Raw genomic sequence first — 27346 nt, 5'->3', positions numbered from 1 at the left:
CTTCTGTGCAGCCATTATGTTTCCTCTAAATCATATCTGTGAAAGCAAATTACTGGTAAATAAATGTATTTTGTGGGAGACGGGGTTGACATTTTGATTATCAAAAGACAGAGAGAAGAGCACAAAGACAATGACGCGATAAATCTGCCAGCTTTTAAAGTCTGTGAATCCACTGAGGCTTAAAGTCGAAGCCAGAAGTGACCGAGACTTAAATTAAAGCATAAATCAGAGACTCAGCGTCGGTTTTTATGTGTCTTTCCTGCTTGTTTTACTTCCTCTTCCTTTAACTCTCTGACACAGATATCTCTATCGGAGCTGCTCCGTCTCTCATCTTTCCACCTCTTGCATCACATCGTCGCCTCCCTCTCCGCTTCCTTCCTCGTCTCTTTTCATCTCCACCGGCTCATCCTGTCCATTTCAATCTCCCTGCAGCTTCTCCTCGCTGCTCCGTCTGCACGCCGCTGGTGTTTCCATTAAAAACAACAGTTGTGTGTTTTTTTTCAGCGCCGCAGAAATGATTGTTTCCTGTGTGTGTGTTGGTGTTATCTTCTGAAGTTGGGAGGAAACCGCATCTCGACGGCGTCTTGCTTCCTTTCATTAACAGCTGAATTTCTGCCCGAGTCACGTCAGATAGATTTTCATTAGCAATGATGATCCCACACTGAAAAAATTTTAGTTTGAGAGACTTTGCCCCCTGCATTCTGGTGACTTTTAAAGAATGAAAACAGTGAAATACAACTTCATTTTCATCTTAAATACTTTGAATTTTACTTTTAATTCTCAGGAAATAAAACAGAATAATTCGCCCCTCTGGCGTGAACTAATATTCATCAGTTTTCATTCATTCATTTTTTGTGTATTTTGAGTATTTCTCTCAGTAGCCTGTACACTGCCAGACACAAGCAGGTTGTGATAATGAAAAGGAAAAAAAGAAATGTCATAAATCGGGAGAAATTCGGGAGACATGTGACCTCGGGAGGAAACCGGGAGAGGGCGATGAAAAATTGGAGTCTCCCGGGAAAATCCGGAGGGTTGACAAGTGTGTCGGGATCAAGTCCATAAAGACAGTGATTTGTGGAGACCAAAAATGTTGTTCCAAAACAGCAACCAGAGACCCGACATCATGGAGGAACTTGTAAATACATTACATTGCTAATTTTGCATGTAATAATGGTACATTTGGGGACTCACTAAATTAAAAGTGTAGACGGTTTAATGGGCCAAAAGCTGCAGACACTTCTTTAAGCTCCCAGTGCTTTTAGTTTGACTCTAAATTCAAGACACGAGAGTCGAGCCTGAAGATGAAATCCCCCGTGTTGCTCCAGTCCATCAATATGCCGAGACAAGATGAGATTTTAGCAGCGCACACACACATACAGACACACAGACACAGACACGCACACACGCACACACGCACACACACACTGCAGCAGCAAGTAGCTTGTGAAATCAAATGTGTTCCCTCGCGCCACCTTCCAATCAATAACTCCAAAGTGTCAGGTAGCTGGCGCCCACTCCACAACACTTCATGACAATCGATCCGCGGCCAAACCGGCGGTTATCCCTCCATCCCTCCGCTCCCCCGCCCTCCCTCCACCCCCACAAATCGAAGCAATATTATTTTCATATTTGTCTCTCGGGGGAGGAGTTGTTTTAATCCTGAGAGCGTCTGCAGCCTCCTCATCTGTAAATACCATCAGTTATAAACTCCTGCAGGTCGACAGCCACACAGAACTGTTGTTCTGTCCACCGCTGCAGCAGAGAGCGACTAACCACATCAGGGAGTCCTCCTAATGGCTGCATGAGTACATTTATGTTCATTTATAGGTCTGAAGCTGCAATCAGAGAACCTAAACTCTGAGAATGAACTCATTTAAACAGCTGGATCCATCAGGTTTCTACAAAGGGCTCTGTGACAAATGAGCAGCAGCTATTCCACTCTTCTGATCCAGCCGATTATACTGTTGTCAGGATATTAAATAAACGTCGCTAAAAGCCCCGTAGATGTGGGTCAATAGGGGGCCTACTACACCAACTAGTAGGTTTTATCATATACTCACATGGTAGATCACCAAAAGAAGGTATAAAAGAACACGACAGCGACCTCTAGAGATCGTAGTAAGGATGACTCAGAATCGGAAGTGAGGCGCTGTAGTATAGACAGTATGAAACTAAATAAGTGTTGGAGGTCGGAGACGATGGATGCGACACGATGGATGGTTCACAAAACACTGGACTTTCACCCAGGAAACTGGAATTCAGATCCTGAGTGAAACCAACGTGTAGTTGTCTTTGTGTTCGTAGTTATTTTAACCCAAAACACAATGGTTCTCCCTAAACTTGACTGTTTTTTTTTTTTGCCTAAACCTAAAGAAATTGTAGCTTTGTTGTCTAAACCTAAAGAAGTTGTAGTTTTATTGCCTGAACCTAAAGAAGTTGTAGTTTTATTTCTTAAACCTAAAGAAGTTGTAGTTTTGTTGCCTAAACCTAAAGAAGTCTTTTTGTTTGTGTTCAAAACGTGACGTTTCGTTTCAGTTTAACGTGTTAGAACGTGTTGCTTTTAAGTTTCACTTTCACTTTTACAACGTAGTAGGCGTAGTAGGCCCCTATTGACCCACGTCTATGGTACTTATAGCGACTGATAACGCCTATTTAATGGCGTGATAACGGTCAAATCAGGTGTCTGATCAGATGTTTAAGTGCATTACTGAGGATGAACTCTTGTCCTTGAACATCTGTACACTTGTTCCTGTATCTGCAGAAACACACTGTGCAGTTCAGCTGCTGCAGCATCTGTCTCCAGGCTGAAGTGAAGCGTGTCACCTGTAGAGACGCCGCGAGGACGCCGGCTGCGTGATCTGCATATCAGTGATCGAGAACTATCCGGGTACGAACGCTCGTCGCGCCGGCCGTCTGCCAGAGTCTGGACTCTGAAACGATTCCTCAGCCGAGCGTCTCTGGAGGAAACTACTTTCCCCAGATGATCATCAACGTTTCATCTCGTCTGATGTAAAAACCTCCAGCATGTAAACACCAGGACACTTCCTGTTTACGAAAACGTAGTGCTTTAAATACACAATTATTTATAGAGCAGCACAGAACAACATGACTCATTGTCTTTATGACTCAACAATCTCTTGTTTGTTGACTTTGACATGCTGCATACTAAGTTAGTACGCAGCATTATCTCTAAAGTAACGGGAGGACTCAACATCGCAGCGTAGAAAGTAGAGGTTTGATTCTTTGTTCTAGTCGTGCACCGACTAGTTTGAATCATCATTTGCAGCCAATCATCAATTGCCAATTTGGAAGCATTCAAGGTTGATTTAATAAAAGAAGAAAAACTGTTTAATCCGACCAATCACCTTACTCAAATTGAGGATTTTTAAATTATTTTTTAGGGTGATAACATTATAAAATATGATGACATATGTGATATGTTGCCTTCTTGATTCGGAAAACCGAGCCTCTGTGTTGTAAGGTGGAAATATCAGAGTTGAAACTGGAGATGTCCAGATTATCCGACTGTAGTCTGTTACTATGGTGATGACAATGCCAAAAATATGGTCATTGTTATTAGTGAAGAAGGATCAAATCCATACAAGTCCGATAAGCTAGTATGACATGGTTGGTATCAATGGATTCTTTAAGTTTTTTGGTTTCATATGATACCAGTACCTTCACTCTAGCTTTGAAACTGAGCCCTAACTGTGCCCTAATTAAAACACAACATATCACACATCAAGACAGGACGCATTCAAACACATTTACATAAAAACATAATACACAATAGAAGCTACAAAGGAGCACCAGCGACTCAATGGAGAGGACTGAATCTAGGTTAAATCCCCTCCAGGCGTTCCTGAGATATTGCGGTCACAGTGACCTTTTGACACACCAAAATCAAATCAGTTCATCCTCGAATCCAAGTGGACGTTTTTTGCCAAACTTGAAGAAATTAGCTCAAGGCGTTCACGAGAATGGGACCGACAACCCGAAAACATAACGTAAAAACCATTGAGTGAGCGTCGGCTCTGCAGGTGAAAATGCCTCGTTAATGAAAGGTGTGGTACAGATAACCACAAGTTACACTAAGGCTCGCCAAAACTGGATCGTAGCAGTATCGGTACCAGAAAAAAATCCCTTGGTGTGATGAGTCTTGGTCAGAATTTGACGTAAAACAACATGAATCCATCCTGCCTCATGTGAGCGGTCCAGGCTGCTGCTGCTGGTGTAATGAGGCAGGGGGATATTTTCTTGGCACACATTAGGCCCTTTAATACCAGCTCAGGGTGGTTTAGTGTCGCTGCTGACCATGCGCATCTCTTTATGACCACCATCTTCTAATGGTTACCTCCAGCAGGATGTCACAGTGTGCTGCAGTGGATCTGATGATGACGATTTGCAAGTGACAAATCTGCAGCTACTGTGTGATGCTGTCATGTCAACATGACACGTCAACGTGTCCCTAACAAAGTGGCCCATTAGTGAACACAGAAAATGTGGAAAAGCAACCTTTAACTGAGAGCAGATTTAAGGTGGGAACTATTGAGAGTTGCTGACGCCACCAACAGGAACTCAGTGCACTCTGAGAACAAACTGAGCTAACAGGAGATTTAACAAAGTGCACGCAGCACTTAAACATTTGTTCCCATTATGTTTCCTCATCCATCCTTTCACTCTGGCTGCCAGTGTGAAAGGCATCGTGGATTTACATCTCTCAGATATACGACCCTTCGCTCGCCGCGGCAGATATACGAGCCGAGCCGTCACGGCGTTATTAGCTGTCAGATTGATGCCGGCTGAGAGGAAAAGAGAGAGTGACAGAGAGAGAGAGAGACAGAGAGAGAGAGAGAGAGAGAGAGAAAGAGAGAGAGAGAGAGGAAGTGACACGTACTTGAAACCTGGCGCCATGTTGGCACAACTCCCGGTCCGCAGCCAGATGCAGTATGGGTCACGAGAGGCCAGGCAGGCTCTGGAGAGAGAGGAGGAGAGAGGTTGTTGTTTATCTGGATCTCCATTATCTCGTATCTACTGTTCCAGGAGTCCACGTCATAAAAACACAACATGTTGAACTATCGAATAAAAGCATAACGTACGTTACACTCACCTCTCTGCTGAAAACACTCTCTCTGTTTCTACTACTTGTTTGATCGGCTTTAATGTAATTTTAACATTTCATGCCGATGTTTCGAATTAAAAGCCAGCGTCTCGTCCTCCTCAGGTTAAATTAGCTGTTTTTATCAATAGAGCGATCTTTTCTTTGTGTAGCTCGTCCTTATAGAGAGATGAGCAGTAAAAATAGTAAAAATTAATAAGAGTGTTGCCCTAACCTATTTTTTTGTCTTATTTTTACTATCAATACATATAAACATAATTCCTTAATTATTTTTAATTTAATTAATTTTTTAGGGACATGCTTTATTGGGATTATTATATAAATATTTACTTATTTCTTCTCATTAATATTTACTTATTTATTCTTATGAATAATATTAATATTATATTGTTATTTGCTTATTTATTATTATTATTATTAATAAAATCATTATTATTATTTACTTATTTATTTTTTCAATATCATATTAATTTGTATATATTTATAATAATATATATATTTTGAATTATTATTATTATTATTATTATTATTTATTAATTTATTTGACATGTCTCAAGTAATTTGAGATACGTCTCTCATCAAGTCTCACGCCCTTTAATAGCGAGTCCAAGTCTAGTCAGGATCAATTTGAGAGAAGTTTCAAGTCACGCCTGAAGTCCTTGAAGGCAGGTCAAGTTCACGTCTCACGAGCAATTCTAGGTCAAGTCTGAATTTCCTGCCACAGGTCCACAGTTATGTGTCAAATCATTTTAGACAAGTGATCAAGTTAAGTATCAAGTTCTCAGACAAGTCTCAAGTCAAAGTCAAGTCACAAGTCTTTGCGGACAAGACGCCAATTCTTAAATCATCTGAGAAAAATCTCAAACCAATCTCAATTCATTTAAGACGAGTCACATTTCAGGTCCCACGAGGAGTCCGGGTTGTGTCTCAAGTCATTTGAGACAAGTCTTAAGTCCTTGAAGACGAATCCATGTCCAGCCTGAAGCTATTTGAGACCAAAACTGAATGTTTTTGCTTTGAAATCAATTCTTTAGCGATGGAGTCACACCTCATCTAAGTCCCACAGCAGTCAAGACCAAGTCCAATTAAAGTCCATCTGTCAAGTGTCCAGCTCTGGTCCCCGGTGATGAGGAGATACAGAGTGTCTGGTGGAAGCCTCTCTGCAGCTCTGCAGCTGTGTTTCCACATCACATCGACTGGCATTCACTCATCCTACTCAGTAATTAAAACAAGTCTGATTACTCACCATGTGTGTGTGTGTGTGTGTGTGTGTGTGCGTGTGTGTGTGCACGTGCATGGCTCTCCAGTGATGAATGTGCTCTAATTTGGGCGGTGAGCTCAGTTCAGTCTATTAGCATCTATAAATGAGGTTCTTTTTTTTGCTCATATTCAACCATTCAGACTCGGCATCCCCATCTCCCCCGGCACTCGCTGGCTTCTACAATATTGATTATGTTGCCAAATTAAGCTCCGTTTATTAATGTTTAAAAAGACTCCCCGATTCAGATTTTTTTTGGGATGTTTTCCAGAATTAACTAAATTATAGTCTTTCGTTGAATTCTGTGCTGCTACGTTTCAGCTTCTCCTGCTTATTAACAGTATGTTTAGCAGAAACTAGAGAAGAAAATAGGCCGTTTTAATCAGGTTTTTATAATAATTAAAAACAGCAGTTTGAGGAGCTGGTTTCGGTGCTGATGTCTCACTTTTTACAGGCTCCGTGTTGGCTGCAGCGGCTCAGCGGCACTCTGATGACACAGCTGGTGAAGGCTACGAACAAGGCATGATGGTCCTTATCCAGCTCCAATCCCAGAACCCTCCTGTCCTCCTGACCCTGAACGTTACACCTGGACACACACACATGGACAGAGCAGATTATAATTACATGGACGTTAAATGGTTTAGTAGCAGCGGCCGAGTACTGGAATCCTTCCACTCGGGTCTTACTTGGACGGGTTGTAGACGTCGATGTCCTCCAGCAGTTTGGATCCGAAGCTGTCGTTGGGATGCGTGCTGGCCAAAACCTTCAGGACTCTGCCGTCGTCTGAACCCAGGAACATCACTGTCCGGTCCTTGTAGGGGCCGGCCGACACGTCCACCACAATCTGGGTCAGCTTGGACCTGCGAGTAAAAAGAAAGATGCTCAATGATCTGTTAGGAATATAAAACCTGTAAATCTTTAAAACTAGCCAAGGGACTTTGGCTGAATGTGAAATGTCAACCAAGAGTCAAATACCGCTTAGATAAAAAAAAGTCTACCTCTTTATTACCCACATTAACCTGGACAGTAAACCTGCTTTATCCCTCTAAAATGTGCAGACAGAAGGAAACCATATGCCTGTAAAAGCCAAGAGTCCCCCAGAAAGTAACTTCATTATTAACTCACAACAGGGAACCAATCAGTGAATTTGATTTTAGAATGACTGAAAGCTATTTTACCAAACGGCTGATTCTTCTACAATCACCAGATTTCTTTATCAAATCTATTTTAATACAAATTTAGTATAATTTGTTGTTTGAAGCAAAGAATACATATAAAACACAAAAACTCTAATTCCAATAAATTCGTAAACCTGTTCTATGATTGGGTCCTTATTGGACTCGTAAGTGTGAAGGGGAGAACTTTGCTTCAGTTAAAGAACTCAGGAGAAAAATCATGAACTCTATATACGAATAAAAGACAGAAAACTTGTTCCTTGCACCTCCTTTCAGACCAGTGGGAAACCTCCAGTACTGAAATGTGAAGCCAATGTGCCACGACGGCCTATAAACCAAGATGGCGACAGCCAAAAACCAAAAACCAAGATGGCGACGGCCAAAAACCAAGATGGCTACGACCAAGAACCAAGATGGCGACGGCCAAGAACCAAGATGGCGACGGCCAAAAACCAAGATGGCGACGGCCAAGAACCAAGATGGCGACGGCCAAAAACCAAGATGGAGACGGCCAAAAACCAAGATGGAGACGGCCAAAAACCAAGATGGAGATGGCCAGAAACCAAGATGGTGACGGCCAGAAACCAAAATGGCGACGGCCAAGAACCAAGATGGAGACGGCCAAAAACCAAGATGGTGACGGCCAAAAACCAAGATGGAGACGGCCAGAAACCAAGATGGTGACGGCCAGAAACCAAGATGGTGACGGCCAAGAACCAAGATGGTGACGGCCAAAAACCAAGATGGAGACGGCTAAGAACCAAGATGGTGACGGCCAGAAAACCAAGATGGTGACGGCCAAAAACCAAGATGGTGACGGCCAAAAACCAAGATGGAGACGGCCAAAAACCAAGATGGAGACGGCCAGAAACCAAGATGGTGACGGCCAGAAACCAAAATGGCGACGGCCAGAAACCAAAATGGCGACGGCCAAGAACCAAGATGGAGACGGCCAAAAACCAAGATGGTGACGGCCAAAAACCAAGATGGAGACGGCCAGAAACCAAGATGGTGACGGCCAGAAACCAAGATGGCGACGGCCAAGAACCAAGATGGTGACGGCCAAAAACCAAGATGGTGACGGCCAAAAACCAAGATGGAGACAGCCAAAAACCAAGATGGAGACGGCCAAAAACCAAGATGGTGACGGCCAAAAACCAAGATGGAGATGGCCAAAAACCAAGATGGAGACGGCCAGAAACCAAGATGGTGACGGCCAGAAACCAAGATGGCGACGGCCAAGAACCAAGATGGTGACGGCCAAAAACCAAGATGGTGACGGCCAAAAACCAAGATGGAGACAGCCAAAAACCAAGATGGAGACGGCCAAAAACCAAGATGGTGACGGCCAAAAACCAAGATGGAGATGGCCAAAAACCAAGATGGAGACGGCCAAAAACCAAGATGGTGACGGCCAGAAAACAAGATGGTGACGGCCATTTTTGGCCAGTAAGTGGACTTTGAGTTAGGACAAGTCCTCTTGTCTGTCTTGACCTCACCATAAATTTCCTTCTCTGCATATGAACTCACATAAAATAATAATAAATTCTCAAAGTCTCACGTTGTTGATGTATAAAGGGCATGATGGGAAATGTAGGAATGATACAATACATCTTCCTGCTCGTACTGTACCAGGCTGGAGTTATATAATAATAAGAGCGAGAGGACACGGTCATCATCATTATCTGGGTCAGCGCGGGCCTCTCCAGAGCGGAGGCTAATTCAAACGTGGAATTAAGAGTCTCATTCCTGTTCCAGACTGGTAATTAGAATCCATCAGAAACTCATTCGAAACCTGCAGACGCAGATTACAAAGGTCAGATATTTTCAGAGACGGAGAGAACTTCCTGTGAGCTGGCGACTAATCAGAGCAGATGATTATCCTCGCCGCTCCAGGTCGGGACGCTGGGTTCGCTGCTGTAACTTTAAAACTGGCCTTAGATCACATTGTCCACGTCCCTCTTGACATCTGGGATCTCTTTCTCTATCGTTTTAGGCTCCCAGGAGGGCTCTGGTCCTGTTATCTGGTGGACTGAAGCTCAGACCTGACTGGCTGCTGCCGATTGAGGGGAATTAAAGACGTGTTAAACATTCCCATCACAACCTGTAGTGACTCTACACTTCACTGGCTCTGACATTTAACGACGGTCTCGAAGCTGGAGATAATTTCACCGTAGCATCTTGTAAATGTGGACCAGAGCCACATATAAACGTCTACAAACACAAACTGCAGATGTAATGATCCGTCACGGAGCAGCAGAGCAGAGAGGAAGAAGACAAATCTCATCATCCTACACAAATCAGCCAATTAGTAACCAGTAAATAAAAGATGCATTTAATGTCAGAATGTAGCAGAGATGTTTTACTCCCACTGTTTCCTTGAAATCAAATCAGAGATATTTTCAACATAGTGGGAAATAAAGAAGAGAGGATAAAACAACAGAGTAGTGATGAGTCACTGTCTGCAGTGAGGTAACATGGATGAATTCAGAATACTGAATATTTTGAGACATCACTGTGGAAAACAAATGTTGAGACGTTGTCAGGCGTCCCGGATGCTGGACATAAAACCAGACACTGTTGACCAACAGACACGGGGTCTGTTGGGTCAAGACCACAGACTGTACATAAGAGATGATCACCGTGATGTCACCAATTGGTTTGTGGACTACAGTTTTGAAACCGTGAGTTCTGCATTTTTGCCGTTTTCATCTTGGTTTTTGACGTCACATTTTGGTTTATGACGTCACATTTTGGTTTATGACGTCAGCATCTTGGATTTTGGTCGTCTGCATCTTAGTTTTCGGCCGACTCCATTTTGGTTTTTAGCCGTCACCATCTTGGTTCTTGGCTGTCGCCATGTTGGTTTTTAGCCGTCACCATCTTGGTATTTGGCCGTCGCCATCTACGTATGTTTTTGGCCGCCGCCATCTTGGTTTCTGGGTGTCAACATCTTGGTTTTTAGCAATCACCATCTTTGATTTTGGTCATCGCTATCTTTGATTTTAACCATCGCTATCTTGGTCTTTGGCCATCATCATCTTGGGTTTTGGCCGTCGCCATCTTGGCTTAACATCTTGGTAAACTCATGTTTACAATGTTTACTGAGGTAATAAATCAAGAGAGAAGTAGACTCATTTTCTCATAGACTTCTAAACAATCAGACTTCTTTTAGCAACCAGAGGAGTCGCCCCCTGCTGGATATTAGAAACGCCACCTTCTCTACCTGCTTATTCTGGGCTGATCCTGAGAGTTTTGAACCACCAACCCAACCTGGAAGTGTTCAGCTAAGAAACGTCTGCATTACCTGCTGGAGGTCCTGGTGAAACAGGGCCGGTCGTTGACGGAGGGAACAGCTTCGTCCATCAGAGGATACGACTTGATAAACGCCAGCGTCTCGTCGGGGAACTGAACCGACGACTTGTAGTCTGCAGCCGGACCGTCACCTGCACACGAACCGGGCCTGCAGGAAAGAAAACAAAAAGCTATTTCAGATGTATTCTTGTTGAAATACTGCTGTAAACTCTTAAATGTGTCATACAGAAACGCAGTATTTAAGCCGCCGGTTTTAGATGAGCCTGTCTCACCTCGGTCTGGGAACTTGCTCGTCAGGTACCGGAGTCCAGGATGAGTCGCTGGTCCGCTGCTCCTTAAACTTCCCGTTGAAGACTTTCTCTATGTCGTCCATGTAGAAAGCACAAACTGCTGAGCCGGGGATACTGCAGACAATGAGAGACAGAATCACATTAAACAAGCTGCAAATAATTCTGTTGTGGAAAGACTGTGTGGATGTAAACACAGAGACGAAAGGGAGTTCAGAAGACAACTCTCCATGTCAGACCAAACCCTGAAACCCCAAACAAAACCAAAACTAACAAACTCCATCCCAAGACTCAGAAAACAAGGAAAACTTTAAGATTAAATACACTGAAACAGGATGAGAGCCAGGCCTCAGAGCTCTGTGCTGAGTCTCTGACTCGCAGCACAATCCAAACATTATATAATCCACCCTGTAAACTTATAGAGACAGTTCACGGGAAGGACAAGAGAGGAACCTCTCTACTCGAACACTGGAGCAGCAATAACTACTGAGGTGAATCTCCTAAAGCAGGACGAGTAGCTTGAAAGAAGAAGGAAACACAAAACAGAGGAGACACGCAAGAAGAGAATAAAGAAACTGGGAAATAAGGGAAGACGGAGACATCTGTTCATGCATAAATAGTTTTGTGCATCTATACTTGAGGACATAATATATATATTCCCTTCCCCAGATCTCAACACAAACCTATCAAAATGCTGAAACCAAGTCTTACCCTTCAAACAGCCCTTCGTAGGAACGAGGATCGGACAAAATGTCCTCACTTAATATACAGTATATCTTCAATTTCTAAAATGTCCGCACTTTCTTAAACTTTCTTAACAATGTCCACACTTTCTTAATAATATCTGCAATTTCTTAACAATGTCCTGACTTTCTACACAATGTCGTCTCTTTCTAAAAATGTCCTCACTTTCTTAATATCTACACTTTTTTAACAATGTCCTTACTTTCTAAACAATGTTCGCACTTTAAAATAATGTCCCTTCTTTACGAAATACGTCTTCACCTTCAAACATTTTCCTTGATGTTCAAAATGTCCTCACTTTCAAAAAATGTCATTTTCAAAAAAAATATCATCACTTTGCAAAATTGTGTCAGTTTTCAAAATGTCCTCTTTTCCCTAAAATGTCCTCACTTTCTAAACAATGTCTTATTTTTCAAAAAAAAAAGTCCTCTCTCTCTTAGATAACGCCCTCACTCTTCAGGTCTCAGACTGAGACTCGTCCTCACAGAGACAGAAGTAAGACCACCACACAGTCCCGGATGACTACCTGTTGGCCTGCGTGGTGAAGACGCCGACCACCGCCGGTCTCTGGTTGATCTGCAGCACGTTGGTGAGAGACTGAAGAACGTCGAAGTAGAAGAACGAATCTCCGGAAACCGAACAGTTCAGACGAGCCTGAACGCACAAAAAGAGTTAGAATCAGCCCTAAAAAATAACTCAACAATAACGAGGTGAAACGTCTGAAATATGCAAATAAGAGACTCTAATTTGCTTCACATTGTGACGTTCAGGACATTCATCACCCTCCTTTATTCTCACACAGGACAGTCTCAGAGGACAGTCCCAGTCCATGTCCTTTATTCATGTCATTCAGTGTGAAGTCACCTTGAGGAAGGAAGTCCAGTATCTCTCCAGAACTCTGGGAGAACCTCCGTTATCGTTCTTACAAACCCGGGCGACTCGAGAAAACACCACCTGGAGAGAAAGAGAGAAAGAGAGAGAGAGAGAGACTCTACAGTTCTTATTGAGGTCTGGTATCTGAGAGCGCCGGTATAACTTATTAAAATGTATAAAGAATTAATAGAAAATCAAGAGAACAATAAAACGACGGTGGTCTATGGAACATAAGATGTTTTTGTGCAGAGAAAGACGAGAACAAGATCAGAGTTTAAGGTGAGACAGCTCAGTCTGAGTCTGAGTCTTTATATATAATTTGTCGGCTCTATGATCAATAAATAACAGACTGTGTATAACATGAAGACGCTGGAGAAAGATGTGAGGAAGCAGCCAGTTAGTCAACAGTCAGTCGCATCTGATGTTGATGTTACTGTTCTCCTGCAGCTGATGAAATAACTACTTTTACTGCAAGTCCTGAGATGACACATATACTGTAAGTACTTCTGAGTACTTCAATGTACATGTAGAGTCAAAATAACATCTCAAAGGTGTGTTTTTACTGACAGGAACTTCATAAAGCTGCAGATATTGAGGGTGTTTTCATTGCAGTGACTAGTTAACCTAACAGCAGAGGTTGTTGTGTGAATATATATACAGTAGAAATGACTTTATAAATATCATTTATGCATAAAGATCACGATGCAACAAGTGTGGCAGCTCCTCATAGAATTTAAATCAGCTGTAAATTATTAATTTATGCCAGATTGTTGTACAATGTGTCATCACTAATGAATGATGGACGTTTTTAAATCAAATGCCCTCTTATTAATTTCCTCTTGGGACAATTCTAGTCGTCATGCACAGCCAATCAGAGCTGAGTTTACTTCATTTTGGTTTCAATACACACTTATTATCTATGGAAAATATATATACTAGGGCTGTTAACGCGATAATAATGTGTTGTGTTACATTGTTACGTAACAACATTACGTACATTGCATTACGTTGTTACATTATGTTGTTACGTTACGTTGTTACTTTACGTTGTTACTTTACGTCGTTACTTTGCATTGTTACGTTACATTATGTTGTTACTTTACGTTGTTACTTTACGTTGTTACTTTACGTTGTTACTTTACGTCGTTACTTTACGTCGTTACTTTACATTGTTACTTTATGTTGTTTTGTTAAGTCGTTACTTTATGTTGTTAATTTACGTCATTACTTTATGTTGTTACTTTATGTTGTTACTTTACGTTGTTACTTCATGTTGTTACTTTATCCAGCAATAGCAATATCTCTGTCAAATTTACTGCTAATAAAACGAGAAATGCACCGATGAAAAGCTGAAAATCTTGCCTTTCTAAAGTTGTATTGGTTGGTGATTCTATCATGAAGGTAAGGGGGTGAAGTTCGACCCTGAAGTGACCTTCATGCTCATTTTATTTGGTTTTCACATTTTCTCAGTTTAAAAGCTTTTAAAAAGCACCCTTAAAAGATAAAGAGGTAATAAAAACATGTCTGTGATCTTCTGATCTGATCAGCTTGAACACACCTTGGAAGTCATCATCATCATTGCAGCGCCCCGACATCTATATCTTTTCATAACATATAAACCTACGTCTGTACAAAATTAGTTGTTTTTATCGCAAAATGCACAATTGTTACGAATATTTCAGCTTAGCTGCCCCACGATGACAGAAGTCAGTAACTCTGCCGGTGCAGGTTTTAGTTTCCCAGAGTTCAGATACAGTTTCACCACCACTACCTGTTCACGCACACACACACCCACACACACACACACACACACACACAGCCGTACCTTGCCCAGGGCGGTGTACTCCACTGCGATCTCGCTGAGGAAGAAGTAGACGTAGTTACCGTAGTCGATGGCGTGCAGGAAGTGAGGCTCTGCAGAGAGAAGAAGAAGATGATTATCGATTTATTCCGTTTTCAAGGTAAAACTCTCCTCATATCGTATTTCACTGGAACTCATCATGTTCAACACGCTCCAGCTGTTATCGGCTGATAATATACTGTTTTTTAATCTTCATCGCCTACTTTACTTCACAGTTACTGGCTTTTTTACTTTTCCCAGAATGCCGTTCAAAATCCCACCGAGACAAAATATGGACTTGTTGGTTTTATGCTCCTTCATCAAACTGGGGCCTGATACACAGCGTGCTTTCACACAGACTGTAAATGTGAGCTTAAACTATTTAAAACGCATTGAAAGTCATTGTATCAGCATTGTTGAGCTTTACAGTCGTCATTGTATTTCTTTTCTTGCATTAATCCAGTAATTAGAGGAGCAGTGTGTTGTTATATTACACAGGCGCTGAGAGCATGAATGCAAGAGAGACCCTACGAATGTTTTGTTTCTTCACAACAACAGTTGCTGTTGATGCTGCTGGGAAAATAAATCACTCAAAGACCGTCCCAGGAAGTGTGTCCTTACCTCATACACAACACAGAGTCAGACCCACTACATATATATATATATATATATATATATATATATATAAATAAATAAATGTAGTAAATGTGACAAACACAATGTAACCCTGACAGATAAAATCTCAACAGGTTTTTAAGCACCTCTCTTCCTGAGCGGATGGAGTTGCTGTTGTGATGGAGGCAGTCGTCATGGATTTATCCAGAACTAAACTACAGAATATTTCAGATCTTTAAAGAGTGAAGGCTCAAGTAGCAGTCCAATATCAGTCCAACAAGTCCCTTTCTGTACATCATATGACCTAAAATTCCATATTGACGTCACATGATACCAACTAAACCATCTGCTCCCAGATGTGGTTGAAACAGAGAACAACAGGTAGGTTGAGTGTTGTGTTGAGTATGTTTCGTCTCCGTGGTCACCGACCTCTGAGCCACTTGGAGTCGTACTTGACGGTCCGGAGGACGGGTCGGCCGTCTCCCAGGCTTCTGTAGATGACGGCGTCGCTGGCCAGGAAGTCCGTCATGGTGGCCGAGTAGAAATCTCCCCCTGAGAAACAGCAACGTGTTCATGTTCACACCGAAGACCTGAACTCATCTCAGACACTTTAAGTTAATTAACTACCGTGAAATATCCCCATTTTATTAAACACTTCTGATACGGTACGCATCAGTGTGGATGTCTTTGTAGTTTTACTGTCGTTAACTGTATAACTCATGTTGTAGATGTGTACTGGCCTTTAGTAATCTGTAACTATGATTTTGACTCACCAGCAAACAGTCCGACGTTGGACTGAACCGACTCAAAGGGACACCGAGCCTGACCGACCACCTCCTCCCCGACCTGCTCCAAGGACGTCATCTGAGAGGAACAAACAGAGGACTCGTGGAACACAATGTCTTTTAAAGATGCTACTGACGGCATGCTAGCTACTTTGATAGCGTGTTGTTTATTCTCGGCGTAGCATCTCAGTTAATTATGCTGCTGATAATGTTATTGACATGTTATCTAAGCTGATAGCGCTCTGATGATATTTCATTGTCAGCCTGTGTTCAGAAGCTACGCTAGCTGAATGGCTAACGGAGGCGTTTAGCCTCATAAATATACCTGTGTGCTGTGTTCGCCCTCAGGGAGCTGAATGTGTTTATAGCTGAGAGCGCTGCACTCTCTGACCTCGTTCCCTGTTTTTTAATCTCGCTCTCTGTTTGACTCCATCATCATGAAGTAGGACACAGTGATAACGTGTCACTCCTCCTCCATGGTTCTACTTTGTTCTATCGTGTCCTAATTGATGTAGCAGTCAGCATGGCAAGGTGAGGACGGGTCAATCATCCTGAAATTGAATTAAACATTTAATGGCAGATTTTAATTAAATGTTTTTTCTTCCTTATTTATCTCTGTCAGTTTGTTCATTTCCATCACTATCGGAGTCTGTTAGCTGTCTGCTGCTGTTTGAGGAGGTGGGGGACATTAAAAACCCTCAGGAGGGACGACTTTACTCAAAGACAACACAGCGTCCACGATGACCTGCTGCTGCTGCTGCTGCTGTCCAATGAAAATCACTCCAGGAAGTTTCAACAATCACAATCATGAGTTCTGGCCTGAAAGATGGATTACAAGCATCTATACTCAGATAAAAAGTAGAAGAATGTCCCGGCGCTTGAAAGTTTCAATTAGAGGTTAAGATGAAGATTTGATATCTCTGTCCTCCATCATCCTATTATTAAATTATTTGTTGGTATTTTGTTTTTTAAAGTAATGAGTCGTATCGTCATTCAAAACATTCATCAACGAAAATTGGCCCACTGGCGAAAAACTGCATAGTACTGCAGTGATTGGGCTCGGATGTGGCCAGCGGCCTCCATAGTGCCTCCAAACGCAAGCCAGAGTTGCGAATGAAATTTGGTGGGATCATTCTTCTCATCTTTAAGAACATATCAACAATTAATTTGAAATGTTTCACAGAACAGGAAGTCAGCCATTTTGGATTTTCCGTGCGTTAATGTTCATTTTACGAACCCACGTTTGAGGGCTTTAGGATGCTCGAAAACTCACGAAACTTTGCACCCATGTTCAGACTAGTAATTATTCCGAGGTTGATGTCGCAATTGGGCTTGGGTGTAGCACGTCGGCTCTATAGCGCCCCCTAATTACTTTTAGACTTTAAATCAATTTTTGACGCCGTTGGTATACTCGAACACTCACAAAACTTGGCGCATGCATCAAAACCTGTCAACATTGCGAAAAGTTACAGCAAATGGTTTCATGTGTGTTTAGCGGGCTCCATAGCGCCCCCTAATGTGTGGAAGGCCATCTAACTTGTGAGCGTCGTGTCAAACGATCACAGAAACCGTCTGCACAACCGAGCGTCCGCCAGTACCACCGACGTGCACGAGAGGCGAGGGTCCGTTCATCGCTGCTTGCAGCTTGATTTGAATATATTTTTGCATTTATTCAAAATATTTTAGCATTTTCATTTAGCAAATCGCTAGCCTGCTATCGCCAGACCAAATCACAAATGCGAATTAAAGCTGCGAGCAGCGATGAACGGGCCCTCGCACCTACCTACGCGTCGGGGGAACTGGCGGGACGCCGATCGACGCGGCCAGGCAAAATGAACCCGAGACTCTGATTAGTGCAGTGACACCTGCCACAAGACTCTACGACAAACGGTTCATGAGTTATGAAAGGGGGCGTGGCTAACATCTTGGGGCGGGGCTATGAGTGTATTTTTTGCATATAAATGTCCTCAGGACTGGACTCTCATCATGCCTGAGAAATCTGGGACAGATCAGACTATGTACAGTTGAGTTACAACAACTTCCTGTTTCATGGCGAATGGCTCAAAATGGCTGCCACGCCACGGTCAGGTCGTTCAGTGAAAACTCACCATTTGAATAACTTTTCATCCTTAAGGTCTTAAGATGGTCCTGACCAAATTTCAAGTTAATCTGATTAAATCTGTAGGAGGAGTTCGTTAAAATACACAACCTATAAAACGTAAGATGTTTGGTGATGTGGTGACAAGGGCTGTAGCTAGCGAGCTAACCGCTAACACATGCTCGCGCTGCTCAGTCACTTCCAGAGCTTCTTAATATTTCTGTTTACTTGCATTTAGTTCTCAGAATTGTACAAAATAGTATTCAATTAAGAGTTTTATTGAAGGGTGAAATAAAAGATGCATTCTGTCAGTTATGAATTGATTGAATGAAAATGTCACAAAAAGGTTTTCTGTTCTGATCCATTTCTGGGAAAGTTTCATTCATAAAAACATCTCCAAGAGACAAAAAGAGCTCCTTCACAGAGCTGTTTAAAGTTTAATGTCCTGCTGTCAGAAATCAGCAGTTAATAATCAACAAAACAACTTTATCGATGGAAGTCTGAGTGATAAAGACATTTTCAGGTTCGTAGCTTCCTGCTGTTAAACACGTCATCCTGGAGAGACTCAATCTGCACAGTAATCAGTTTCTCACAGTTTACTGCCTTCATGCTAAATAAAGTCTTGCATCACTGATTATCTGTGAAACTGCAGCTTCTTGAGTGTTTAAAATAAATCAAATTACTTCCTGTTCTTTAAAAAGAACAAACTGATTTTATTTTGTGCCATCAATCAATTAAAATGAGAGCGGCATCTTCACAGTTTCCCCCCAAACTCTTCAAACAAAACAAAGCGTCTTCAGGTAAACTTGTTGTTTTTCCCGCCGCCGGAGGTTTCAAAGCGTAAGAAGCTTCTGCTAAACGGGGTCAGCGTCTGTCAATCAAAAACTTGCAGCGCCACCGCCGCCGCAGCAGAGTGAACAAAAAGGGAACAACGACTCTGGATTGACACCTGAAATTGTGTCTTTTGTGGCGGCGTTGTTGTGTTTGGTGGTGACGAGACGTCTCGAGCTGCCTGACACTTTCAATTAGGAGTCAAACGAGCGCCGCCAGAATAAAAGTCATCTCGCCGCCGCCTTCGAGCCCCGTCTCTCTGCTCATTAACCCGATGTTAGTGACGAGGTGTTTGGAAATTCAACAGCTGAGAGGATAATAGGGCAGGTTAGAAAGTACAAACACACAATGTGGAGACTCACACTGAGCAGGTTATATTTAAACTGCATTTGTTGTTTGTGCAAAATAGCAACTACACAGTTCCCCCTTATTACAATTAATTATAAACCAAAGCGTTTAGTTAGAACTAAACTTATTCAGTAGTAAAATTAATTTAAATATACCCAGAAAATACACTGATATATAAAAGAGAAGGTGAAATATCAGTATGTTTGTGTGTGTGTGTTATTTATTAGGGCTGGGACGATTCGATACACTATGTATTGCTACGATATTGAGATTTATTGTGATTTTTGTTAACTTTTTTAACACTAGACCATGGGAACAAGTTGAATCATACACTTCTAGGGACTTTAACTTTGTAAAATATCTAAATTAATACAATAAAAATGTTTGATTTTCAGCATTTATGTAGTCAGAGATGTCCTGAAGTCAAAAATATCAGGATCATTGTCAGACATTATTTATTACATTTTTCCCAGCAACCCCAAAATCAAAGAATAAAGACATTTCCCTCACAGATTAGTGGTATTTTCTTTTTAATTTTTAAGGGTAACATGTAATGTTTTCACCTTATTTTGAAAACCGGACGTAGTCACACGTGTCTACTTCCTCTAACTTCTCCAAGGTGGTCTCTAGCTCTCCCGTCAGCTCTGTTCTCTTTATACATCCATGGTCAGCTCCATCGGGGCCGTTTGAATGCATTTAACATAAATGTCAGTATATGGGTGCTCTACAGTTGTAGCGTCGGACCATTTGACCACGGAGATGAGAGCGACGGCCGACCCGACCGCCACGTTACCACAATACGATAACGTTTCCCTTCGCGACAGAGTTAGCATGCAGCTTTAGCCGTGATGTCTAGCTCTGCTTTTCCTGCAATGTGTGAAACCCAAAGTGTTTCCATCCTTTACTGGATGTGTAGTGTTTACCACGCTGGATTTAACATGTGAGGGTGCAGGTCATATCCATGCTGACCCTCCGACGTTTTCTACTTTCTCATTTCGGCTTGCTGCGGTTTGTTTTGGTTGACGGATACGGAACGGATATGACATCACGTTACTCAGACTATAACAATAAAAGCGGTAACTTCCTTCTACCTCCACATAGACTCAAATGAAGCAAATATATTAGTTCTAACATTTAAACATCTATTTCAAAATGAGCCTTTTCTGGGACAAACCCCTCTTAACACCGAGTAGCTCCCAGTAGTTTGTTTACCTTGTAGTTTCGGCAGGTTGGGTTGAAGGCGTTGGTACCGCAGGCGAACAGCGTCTCGTCGTTCCGCGGCACCAACACTTTGACGTAGTTGTAGCACTCGTCCTGCAACACAAACAAACTGTGATCACCCTCATTCATCATATAACGATAAAAAGCCCTTATCTTTACAAAAGGATGAAACGTCTCCGATGTGTTTGTTTTACCAGAAGCCGTGAGAGGATTTCTAATTTTATCTTCAGTGTCGCTGAACTTTAAAGGAAAAAAGGGATCAACGCCGCTCATTTATCACGTCTGTCAGGGATGAAACATCTCCTAAAAATAGTTTAGAGTTTCTGTGCTGGTAAACACGACTAACACGATGTGTCTGATGTCATCTGCGTATCTGATCCCGTCTCTTTTATACATCCATAAACACAAGAAGGAAAATGTGACTTATAGGACAAGAAAAGAGGGAAAAAAGGGGGAAGTGTCAGAAGAAGAAGAAGAAGAAGAAGAAGAAGAAGAAGAAGAAGAAGAAGAAGAAGAAGAAACTCACGCTGTTCTTCCCTCTGACCGTACACTTGCTGACGTCTTTGGAGCGCCACGTCAGCTTCTGAAACAGGAAGAGGACGTTACACGATGTCATCAACAGGTGTTACTTCCTCATGTAAAGAGCTTTGTTGCTGAGATATGAATACTAACGCTCAGGTGAGGAGCATTATGATTATTTTAAAATGTTTTTATCATGAATAAAAATAAACAGGTTGAGACGTTTGAGTTTTGTCCTCTAAAGAAACAAATCAGCCTCAACTCAAGGTCAACTTACTGACTTTTCTTGGCTCCCAGCTGGATCTCATTAGCAGATGGAGGTCGCTCAGTTGCCATGGAAACGGCTCAGCTGTCATCACCTAAACTTGGACCACGTGAAGACAGGTGGCCGTTTCTGGCTCTGTACTTAGTTGTCACGGAGACGGTGTCATCACATGACCTGAGCAACCTCCATCTTCTCATGACATTGAAACCAAATTTTGCGGTATCGCACCCCTCCCCTAATTAGAACTAAGACTCCGGTGTGTCTCGGTTTCGGGCGTCCAACAGGTGAGGATGTTAAAACCAGAGGAGAACAAGAGTACCTAATAAAACCTTTGTCGAGAGACAGACTGAGAGACGGAGGACGTGATTGCGGTCCTCACATCCGATCACCGATAACGACAGTTAACATCTCACATCAAAGAGCCGCTGTAGGCCTTCCCACAATGCACCGGTAGGCCCATTACTGTCAGGCGCCACCCTGTAACCTCTTCTCTTTGATGAAGAGGAGGTGTGAGGATCAAAAGGAAGGCCCGTCCTTTTGTGTCGGAGCTGCTGTAGTTTTGTTCTGCCGCTCTGATGTCGTCTGCGTGAGGAAAGAGGAGATTTCGCTGCGATTGTCAGCCGTCAGGTTTGATGCTGCTGTCGACGCTCTGAGGGAGAGATTCTCATCTCAGACTGGATCAGAGAGCGGAGCTCTGGTGTTCATTCAATGTAGTCAGATCATATGTTAAGAAACTAAATATTAATGTGACAGGAGAGAGTCTGTGCTGACCTCTGACAGGTGTGGTCAGGTGTGGTAACTAGGTGGACGCCTCCAGTGTAGTATGAGGCTGATTGACAGCGCAGCTGCCGTGCGCTCTTCTCTGGCTCCGCGCTTTAAAAAATTACTATAAATTTAAAGGGACTGTTTGTAAGAATCAGAAATACTTGTTAACAGCGACACCTGTGGCGGTTAAGTCAAATAAAGTCAGCGTCCTATTTCTCGCGCTTGTGCTCGCTCTACATAGACGTGAACGAGCATCGCTCAAAACAGTGAGGCGACACACGTCAGCTAAAAGCACAATATCACTCTATATTTCAGCTGCTTGGCAGTAATGTTAGCTGACCAGACGAAGGTCTCTCCATGAATCAATGCTGATCCTAGTGTTGGCTTTTCCTGCCTCAGCCTCCCGACCGCGGCCGGAGGGAACAGGGGAGACACCGGAGTTTTGGTCGGAGACGATAACGTTTCTCTCTGCGGAGCCCCGTCACTTCACAAGACACGGGAAACCTCTGTTGGTCTGGAGGAGCTGCAGCAGTTATTTCTTCACAAATGTCCACTGTACATTCACTAGATATTCTCAGAGCTACGAAGTCTTCTGCAGTGTGGAGTGTGCGCGCATGAACGTGAGAGTGGAGCAAAAGAGCGAGAACAAGCGCAGTGTGTGAGTGAAGGCAGGCAGAGGAGCAGAGGAGCAGGGACTCCGGTCCTGGAGACCAAAGCTATGGTCTCTCCCGCGTCCTCCGACCGCGGCCAACACTGTTTAACAGACGGGCTTCACTAGATAGAACTTTGCAGTTTTGGTGCTTCGTGTAGCTTGTGTTGTAGTCTGAACAGCGTAGCCACACGCGAGCGCGCATGGGACACCGACCCGGATTGATTTATACGTGTAAGAAGTTACAAACAGGCCCTTTAAAGTGGCTCGTCTGCAGCTGTTATCACTGTTAAAATAGGAAGGAAATAATCATCTCGTCTTTCTCTGTGGTTCAGAGGTTGGCAACGTTTAGCTCCAGATTCAGATTAGCTCCAAACCCAGAGATGGAACCCGTCTGTCTGTCTGGAGTCACACAAACCCCAAAAATAAACTGTTTATCACATGATTTTACTCACCAGCTGAGGGACGAACTGCTCTGAAGCTTTCGTCAGGTTCACTGCAAACACGTGATCCCTGAAGAGTTCAACACACACAGTCAGATTCACTCCTACTTTATTTATCTATGCATATAATAAATGTTCTGGCTGCTAATCTCCATTTTTATAAGTCTGTTTCGTTCAAATGCAGCATTTAACATGAGTATCTTATTATGTCTGTCCATGTCTTTTACAAGTTTAGGATTCAACAGTTAGTGATGTACTACATTTCACAGAAAGGCCTCTGAACAGATCTAATAGAGAGCTGCAGGAGTGAGTCCTAAAACCTTGAAATGAGTCAGCATATTATCACTTCTGACCTGGCAGCGATGTACAACATGTGGTTGATGCGTAACAGCCTCTGGAAGTCCAGACCCAGACGCAGCGTGTCGTTGTCCTGAAGCAGACCCTGAAAACCTGGAAACTGATACGACTCTGCAGAGAGAGACAACAGGACATATTTTAAGATTCTTTTAACCACTTATCAGGTTCTCTATGACCGAGCTCCATCTCAGAGCTTCTAATAACACCACCGAGCGTCCACTCAGGACATCCAAACAAGTTACGTTGGCTTTTCTATAAATCTTTAATAGCATTTTTAATCCTTCAATCGATTAAGATATTTAATTGTGATTAATCACATGATTGTCCATAGTTAATCATGATTAAGCAACATTACGCAAAACAACGTTACGCAACACAACGTTACGCAACACAACGTTACGCAAAACAACGTCACACAAAACAAAGTTAAGCAAAACAAATTTACGCAAAACAAAGTTACGCAAAACAACGTCACGCAAAACAACGTCACACAAAACGTCACGCAAAACAACGTCACGCAAAACAACGTCACGCAAAACAACGTTACGCAAAACAACGCTACGCAAAACAACGTTGCGCAAAACAACGTCACGCAAAACAACGTTACGCAAAACAAAGTTATGCAAAACAACGTCACGCAAAACAACGTCACGCAAAACAACGTCACGCAAAACAACGTTACGCAAAACGTTACGCAAAAAGGTTAGGTAAAACAACGTTAAGCAAAACGACGTTACGCAAAACGACATTACGCAAAACGACATTACGCAAAACAATGTAAGGCAAAGCGACGTTAGGCAAAACAACGTTACGCAAAACAACGTCACGCAAAACAACGTTATGCAAAAAGGTTAGGTAAAACAACGTTAAGCAAAACAACATTACGCAAAACGACATTACGCAAAACGACATTACGCAAAACAATGTAAGGCAAAGCGACGTTAGGCAAAACGATGTTACGCAAAAAGGTTAGGTAAAACAACGTTAAGCAAAACAACATTACGCAAAACGACATTACGCAAAACAATGTAAGGCAAAGCGACGTTAGGCAAAACGATGTTACGCAAAACGACGTAACGCAAAACGACGTAACGCAAAACGACGTAACGCAAAACGAATTAACGCAAAACAACGTTACGCAAAACAAGTAACCAGTGCAAAAAAATGCAACACAACATAAACAACAGAGCCTACTCACGCTCCGAGGTGACCACGTTGATCGGCTCCAGGTCTTTGGGGAAGGGCGTGGTCGAGGCCGACTCGGACAGGAAACAGGAAACCAGGACGAGCAGCAGCAGCGTCGGTGGCCTCCGCCACGGCGACGATGGCCAACTGGTCGGAGACATTTTGTGAGAGAGAGAGAGAGGGGAGGAGGAGGAGGGGGCGGGGCTTGACGATGTCAGCAGGTCATGATGGGCGTCGGCTGTGAGGAAACAGAGAGAGAGAGAGGTTAGAGTGTGTGTGTGTGTGTGTGTGTGTGTGTGTGTGTGTGTGTGTGTGTGTGTGTGTGTGTCTCCCAGGTGATCCTCTCCGTCTGCAGCTATAAATTATGAGGGATTAGCATTTAGCCTCTCACTTAGCCCGTTATTAACCTGCCAGGTCACACCGCAAAGCCTGCAATCAATTACATGGATTAGCATTAGCATTAGCTTAGCCACGGTGTGTTTGTGTTGATGTTGACAGCGCACGCACACACGCACACGCACGCACACGCACACACACACACGGACATAGCATTAAGTAAAACCATCAAATGTGTTCTAAAACTGATCAATATACAATTTTTAATCTCAAACGTGGACATTTATCTTACATTCTGTATAACAAAAAAACCTCAAACAAAAACGTTATAAAATGAGATATTGAGATAGAAATAGAGAACTCTGCAATTTGACATCATTTTGGACAATTATTATTTTTAGTTAAATGATTATTTTATTACATATCACAGCCTTCGTCTGAATACCGTCGTACCATAGACCTACAACAATGATAAATAAAAATGAAAATGTAAACAAAAAACAGTTATTCATTTCCACAATGTTTTATAAAATCCTCAGTGAGCCACTGGAGAGGAGTTAAAGAGCTGTATATGGCTCCGAAGCAGCAGGTTGCAGACCTCTGGCCGAAACGAACCACACCAGAGTTTGATTAAAGCGGACTAAATGTTGGCCCTTAGCCACCTTTTATTCTCAGGTACTTACTGACTTATTCAGTGATCAGAGGTTTTCTTTGGACAATATGAAATGCATCTAAAATAACCTGTGACTTTGTGTAATGGATTTGATGTCCACTAACAGAGAACACTGGTATGAGCCGGTTCCCAGTCACATCCACTATCAGACCACCGTGTTGTTGACACGTCTCAGGGCGGTCTCTGATGTCACCTTTCAACAGCTAATGGATGCATCCACGCCTGAATCTAACCACCCGTTAAATTTAAACGATTATAAACCTTTTATCAAACTTGACAAATGGATCTCTCTTTGTATTTCCTGTTGCGATGTTGGTTAGTGCAGTAACCTGACAGGAAGTAAACATGGACCACAGCTGTTGCCTTAGCAACAGGATCTAATAAAAAGGTCTATGCAGTGTGTGCCTGCCACATTGTGACATGACCATTGTCCACCGTTCACACGCCCAGGTGTGAATTAAGTCTGGGAAATGGGACGAAATGTATCCAACGAGGCCGACACGAAGACACCTTCTCTGCGAGGTGAGCTCTGTGTGTGTGTGTGTGTGTGTGTGTGTGTGTGTGTGTCAGTATTCGTTCATTAGTCCAGGCAGTTTGTCTCAGTCTTGTCTCACTGAATGAGAATTGACATGAGGGCTGCTTTGGGCTCCGAGCAGCAAATTAATGATTTAAGGTGTAAAACACGCACGCACGCACGCACGCACGCACGCACGCACGCACGCACGCACGCACGCACGCACGCACGCACGCACACACGCACACACTGAAGAGGCTCTGAGAGGCTTTTTATATTTCCATTCATTTTTTGGTGGCAAAAGACGCCAGTAATCCTCCAGGTTTGACTAAAACCAGGTCCACACTACACCAGAATCAAGCTGATTTTGGGGCCCAATTCCTCCCGAAAATTGCAAGTTGCGTTAAATGAATTTGCGTTAACGTGTTATTATCACGTTAACCTTGACAGCCCTAATAACAACTTCGCGTAAAACAGAGTTATGCAAAAGGTTACGCAAAACAATGTTACGCGACACATTACATAAAACAACATTACATAAAACAACATTACATAAAACAACATTGCGTAAAAACGACGTTGCGTAAAAACGACGTTGCGTTAAACGGCGTTGCGTGACACGACGTTGCGTGACACGACGTTGCGTGACACGACGTTGCATGACACGACGTTGCGTAAGACGATGTTACGTAAGACGACGTTACGTAAGACTACGTTACGTAAGACGACCTTAAGCAAAACGACCTTACGCAAAACAACCTTACGCAAAACAACCTTACGCAAAACGTTACACTATTTTAAACAACTCTACTTAAAACAACGCTACTTAAAATAACGCTATGTAAAACAATGTTGCGTAACAGTTGTGACGTAATTTAGAACCGGAGTCTGCGCAGTACTAGAGCGCCTCCGACTACAAACTGAACTCTGTTTTCTTTTAATCAGAAACCAGAAGGTTTGATTAAGAATTATTACAACTTGATTACTCAGCTCATCATCAGTAAACACCACCCACTGCTGTGTGTTTTCTGTGGCATCAGAGCTTCATTTGATGAGGAAGAGGAGGCAGAAGGAGGGCAGAGGAAGATGATACTTTCAGATCAAGACAGATAAGACAAGAGGGAAGAAGGG

General features: G+C 42.7%; 1 protein-coding gene across 1 annotated transcript in view; it reads right to left on the bottom strand.

The window, feature by feature from the left end:
- Positions 1-27346, bottom strand: part of LOC141753803 (semaphorin-6D-like) — a 147718-nt gene that overhangs the window by 37277 nt on the left and 83095 nt on the right. The window contains exons 4-18 of the mRNA XM_074612390.1: positions 24706-24930; positions 23504-23618; positions 23163-23220; positions 21036-21092; positions 20501-20602; positions 16000-16090; positions 15656-15778; positions 14597-14685; positions 12763-12852; positions 12425-12552; positions 11140-11271; positions 10860-11015; positions 7064-7237; positions 6823-6963; positions 4898-4975 (exon numbers count right to left, since the gene is read on the bottom strand). Of these exons, the coding sequence (XP_074468491.1) occupies positions 4898-4975; positions 6823-6963; positions 7064-7237; positions 10860-11015; positions 11140-11271; positions 12425-12552; positions 12763-12852; positions 14597-14685; positions 15656-15778; positions 16000-16090; positions 20501-20602; positions 21036-21092; positions 23163-23220; positions 23504-23618; positions 24706-24853 (1682 nt within the window). The 5' untranslated portion in view covers positions 24854-24930. The remainder of the gene's footprint in view (positions 1-4897; positions 4976-6822; positions 6964-7063; positions 7238-10859; positions 11016-11139; positions 11272-12424; positions 12553-12762; positions 12853-14596; positions 14686-15655; positions 15779-15999; positions 16091-20500; positions 20603-21035; positions 21093-23162; positions 23221-23503; positions 23619-24705; positions 24931-27346) is intronic.

The sequence above is a fragment of the Sebastes fasciatus genome, chromosome 17 (genome assembly GCF_043250625.1).
Source record: "Sebastes fasciatus isolate fSebFas1 chromosome 17, fSebFas1.pri, whole genome shotgun sequence".
Taxonomy (NCBI): domain Eukaryota; kingdom Metazoa; phylum Chordata; class Actinopteri; order Perciformes; family Sebastidae; genus Sebastes; species Sebastes fasciatus.
Note: the sequence above shows the minus strand (reverse complement) of the source record. Positions and strands in the feature narration are given on the sequence as shown.